We start from the raw sequence: 5,000 nt of genomic DNA, 5'->3' as shown, positions 1-5,000 counted from the left end.
ACCAAGATAAAATCGGCATGACTGCTTCACTTTCACAAAATAAAAACAATTTGAAAAGAAGACTTTTTTCAGATGCTGATGACAAGGAAAAGGGATCAAGGAAGAAATGTAAGAAAAGGAAACCTTGGCAGGTTCTTCTGAGGTTTCTTCCCCAATCAAGTAAAAAGAAGTGTTTGCCAAAAGAAGGACCAGATCAAACACAAAAAGGGGGAAGCCAAAAACCAAAAGTACAGAGAATCAAAAATCACAAAAGCAAAGTACAACCAATATCAAAGCAAAGAAGTCAAGGAATCCACCTTCATGAAATTTACTTGCCTCATTCAAGACTGTTCTATGCGTCAAATCTGTCTCAGTCATTTCCAAAGAAACACATCATGGAGACTACACCAGTGAGTATATCTGGAGCACGACGTCTGATTCATCACATTTTTGTGAAAGGACAGTGTTTGGTGGGTGATTGTGAAAAGGGAGGCATAAGAAAGGAGTCTTCAAATCAGAATGTAACAGGACCCACAAGTAGCCAAAAGCAGTCTGAATGCAAGAAAGGGAAACCATTTCGCCTACCAAAAAGACTTAAAGGAATGCAAACAATCTTTGCTAAATTCTTGGCAAGACATAAAAAGTGTCCCTTTAGAACCCTGCTGAGGTGTCACTGTTTCTATACCCCAGAGGGGAGAAAACCAAAGAGAGAGGCAAGGTACAGGAAGTTCATGAAGAGTGGAAAAAAGAAGAAAGCTGTGGCAACAATTTTGTCTAATCTTTCTACAGGAAGGGTTTGGCAGAAACATTCTTCAAAAAAAGGATGCCCCAAGGTGTTTAAATCTTTTCACAAGAAGCAGACAAATGTTGACAGCTCTGTGTATCAGCATGCTGTTAGTGTTTACACCAAGCAAAGCAAGGTATGGCAGTTGTAAATGCCTGCATTTAATAATAATAATAATAATAATAATAATAATAATAATAATAATAATAATAATAATATCTGGCCTTCTAATTGCCCTTTCCCGCAGTCAGAGACTGAATTGCTAAGGCACAGCTCAATGCGGTCGTACCAAAGGAGCTGTGCAGCCAGCTAGGTGCTTGCCCCTGAACACAACCCATGCATGACATTGGAGCACAGTACCACAGCCAGATGGCTGGTAGTCGATTTTGCTGATGGAGGAAAACCAGAGTGCCTGGAGAAAAACCCTCGGAGTAAGATTGAGAGAGACTGAAACTCAGCCCACAAGTGAACTGAGGATGCGATCACGGCTCCACAGAGGTGGGAGACATGAGCATTTCCTCAGGGCCATCCTTACTCCCCCAAAAATTGTCCAAATAATTAATACATGGATTTCCAATCCAGTGTCTGATTAAATGAGTATCCCACTCAGATTACATGCTTAAAATGTTTCATTTTCAAGCAATTTCCAAGCTTCATGAAAGAGACAAATGATCCTTGCACTTAAGCAATAGTCTCTTATAGACACCTGAAAAATTGAGGTGGCTTTAACGGGATTCGAACCCATGAGCTCTGCGATGCTGGTGCAATGCTCTACCAACTGAGCTATGAAGCCACACAGTTGGCAGCAGCTCAATTTTTGGGGCTCATGCGTTCCCGCGAAAGGACACTATGAAAGAAATGTATATACGAAAATAATAATAATAAGATTACTTAAATTGTCTGGATATAAGAACGAGGATCATTTATATCTTTTGTCTGTAGTCTGCACTATATACAGACCACATTAAGTTATTACATCCAAAAGCATAAAAAATTGGAATTCCCTGTCAACAGTGTTAAACTGTGTTGGTTGAGCAACTGCGTTAGTTGTGTGCATTCCTCTAGTGAGTTTGCATTGTCTTTTACCATTGATGTTTATATTTTTGTGTCAATAAAACATTAAAGAAAGTCCATATTGTACATTTTCCAAATGTCCTGAACAGCTTGCGACCTGTCAGACCTACTTCAAGTACCTTCAGGTTTCCTATGTAAAATGTTTCAATTTGTTCAGTTGTTATAAGTAGATTATACTCTTGAAATTGACTTGTGGAGTTTAAAGGGGCTAGGTCCACGCTATTTTAGGTAATTTTGTTTAATTTTGTTAATTATGAACTCTAAATGTCAAATTGGCAGAGCAAGAGTCTTTCATTTGCAAAATCACGGCCACATAACAACTGAGAATGATTTTCCAGCTGTGTAAATGACATTTTGATATAGAGTGATATAAATTTGAAAAAAGGTGGGCCGACGTTTTTCAAATTTACCCAAATTCAATCATTTCAATCCTCTCCAGTTTTGTCCATCCATGTCCCTTCTTGGCTTCCCTGTGTTTTGTTAGAGTTCTTCTATAGTTTTGAACAGTTATTTTGATATTTTAGTTAATTCTATGACCATTCGATCAGTGCTGAAATTGCCTAAAATTGCGTGACCTAGCCCCTTTAAACATCTTAATGCCCTGCTAGGTAGATGTTTCCTTGATTTCTCTCTCTAGCGAGAAGGAAAGGAACCTCTGCAAAGTTCTCCTCTATGTCGTCTGGAACTTTCAACGAATAAATAACCAGTTTGTACTTCAACAGCTGCCCAATGCCGAGAGAGTGGAAGTCACTTTGCGTAACGTCACGTCACCCATGCGTGACAGAGCATCGAGGAGATCCTTGCAGGGGTATCCTTTCTTTCTGACGATAGAGGGATCTGCCAAGCATGGCAGCATTTTGGAGGGACTTTTAATAAATTCATGGCATACCTTTAACATTGACTTGAGCTTATTTTAAATTATTGCAGGTGGTGCGTTTCCTGGAGTGCGTTTGCCACAAAGTTGTCCCAAAAGATCTCTGGGGGTGTCCTCAAAACAAGCGCATCTTTCTAAGGAATCTGGCCAAATTTGTGAAACTTCGAAAAGGAGAGAAGTTTTCCTTGGGTCAGATGATGACAGGAATTAAGATTTCGAGTTGCAAGTGGCTGAAAATGAAAGAACAAGAAGACAAAAATGTTCCACTCACGGATTACCTGAAGCGACAGCAACTTCTTGCTCAGTTTGTTTGGTGGCTTGTGACTCACTACCTCATCCCCCTTCTCAAGGGCTTTTTTTACATCACAGAGAGTGGCACTCATCGCCAAAGGGTATTTTACTACAGAAAGCCGGTCTGGGTAAAGATCCAAAAGTTTGGTGTCAACACGTTTTGTGGAGAGTTTTTCAAGCCACTTTCAACCAAAGAAGCTGAAAACCTCCTGCAAAGAAAATTATCCCTTGGTTTCTCACCTCTCAGGTTTGTGTCTTCTTCACGACACCAACTACCACAGACTAACTTGCTGAACCACAGACAAGAAGATTCTCTGACTGACTGACTTCCTGTCATCATCTAATACTTCCTACCCTTTTTAGGTTTTTATGATAACTGATGATTGTGATGTCAATGACCAATACTCTGACATGACTTCTTTTCCTATGATTATTAATATGATTAGCATTGGGATGATGTTAATAATTAGACGATCAAGCATGAGTATCTTTACATGTTTGCATTGTTTAAAGCGAGTTTCTTTCCACTCAGATTCATTCCAAAGAATTCGACAGTTCGTCCCATCACCAACATGAAGCACTGCCCACCAACCGTGGAACCCGTCAACGCTCAGAAACAAAAGCCCATCAATAGGAAACTGCAGAATCTTTTTGAAGTTCTCAAATTTGAGAAAGGGCGCAACCCTGACAGCCTGAGGACAACTTTGTTTGGAAGTGATGATCTGTATCAAGTATTGAAGCCCTTTGCTGAGCGAGTTCGTAAATCATCAGACCTAAGACCGCTTTATTTTGTGCACGTTGACGTACGTCATTGTTACGAGTCTATTCCGCATCAAAAACTTTTTGATATCATGAAAGAAGTCCTTGAGGAAGAAGAGTATTTAATTCGACGCTTTTGGTTGCTCAAAATGTCAGCGGGCAAGGTACACAGGTAAATTTTAATTCACAGTATTCTTCACCCCACCTCATGTCTTGACTTTAAAAGTGAGTGGCTTCATAGATCAGTTGTCAGCATCACGGAGGTCATGCAGGGTTCGAAGCGCGTTGAAAACACCTGGATCTTTAAGGTTCTCTGTAAGAGACAATTTCTTAAATTGTCCATGAGATGAGTGCAAGGATCACTTCTCCATTTCGTCCATAACTCGCATTTCAAATATCTCTATTATTCCGCTATATTACGCTATTGTACCAACTTTGGTTGGCGGGACAAACACAGAGTATTAATAATAATAATAATAATAATAATAATAATAATAATAATAATAATAATAATAATAATAATAATAATAATAATATAATAATGGTATTTTTGCTATTGTGGCCAATTGAAGTTTAACCTATAATGCCTGCGGACATTGTGCTCTTTGCTCGTTCTACGCAAGTCGCAAAATCAGGGCGTATTACATGTTAAACCATTCAATACGATGTTATTCAATATTGATTAGTGTAATGTTGAATGATATATGTACTGCATTGAAAGAATGTATTGTCTCTTGCTTGCACTTTGACCGTTGAGGGACACAAGTGTTTGATGACAAAACGCAACTCCAAAGGCAGTGTGGATTTCACTACAACATCATCATCATCATCATCATCATAATTTCGAGCGAAAGCCGCGCATTAACCTTGTATTTTTATCTATCATGCTGCCCTTAAAACAAACCACATTAGAAGAAATGAAATCAAATGATGAGGTGGGAGGTGGAAACCGGAGTAACAAGGAAAAAGCGTTAGCCTTAGTCATAGAAATGGGTCCTAACAAGGAAAGAAAATCAAACTTAAGTTTTACTCTGTAGAGATTGGCCTGCATCCAGTACCGGGGCTCACAAGCCATTGTTGCGGGCCTTCGCACATTGGTAAACACTTAACGACTGGTCCCAAGGGAAACAGTTCATTTTGTTTCCAGAGAATGTCAATGATTCCCCGAGGCGCAGCCGAGGGAAACACTGAGATTCAAGGGAAACAAAATGAACTATTTCCCGAGAGACCAGTTATTAA

At 39.4% G+C, this 5,000-nt stretch overlaps 1 protein-coding gene and 1 non-coding gene across 2 annotated transcripts in view; one reads left to right on the top strand and one right to left on the bottom strand.

Moving 5' to 3' along the window:
• The window catches only part of LOC137999984 (telomerase reverse transcriptase-like), an 11,407-nt gene that overhangs the window by 1,775 nt on the left and 4,632 nt on the right, over positions 1 to 5,000 (top strand). Inside the window, exons 1-3 of the mRNA XM_068846043.1 lie at positions 1 to 899; positions 2,765 to 3,249; positions 3,535 to 3,933. The exon at positions 1 to 899 is cut by the window's left edge and continues 1,775 nt beyond it. Of these exons, the coding sequence (XP_068702144.1) occupies positions 1 to 899; positions 2,765 to 3,249; positions 3,535 to 3,933 (1,783 nt within the window). The remainder of the gene's footprint in view (positions 900 to 2,764; positions 3,250 to 3,534; positions 3,934 to 5,000) is intronic.
• On the bottom strand, positions 1,484 to 1,556 carry Trnaa-agc (transfer RNA alanine (anticodon AGC)). Its single transcript has one exon. It is a non-coding gene; the product is annotated as a tRNA-Ala (tRNA).

This window comes from Montipora foliosa, chromosome 4, assembly GCF_036669935.1.
Source record: "Montipora foliosa isolate CH-2021 chromosome 4, ASM3666993v2, whole genome shotgun sequence".
Lineage (NCBI taxonomy): Eukaryota > Metazoa > Cnidaria > Anthozoa > Scleractinia > Acroporidae > Montipora > Montipora foliosa.
Note: the sequence above shows the minus strand (reverse complement) of the source record. Positions and strands in the feature narration are given on the sequence as shown.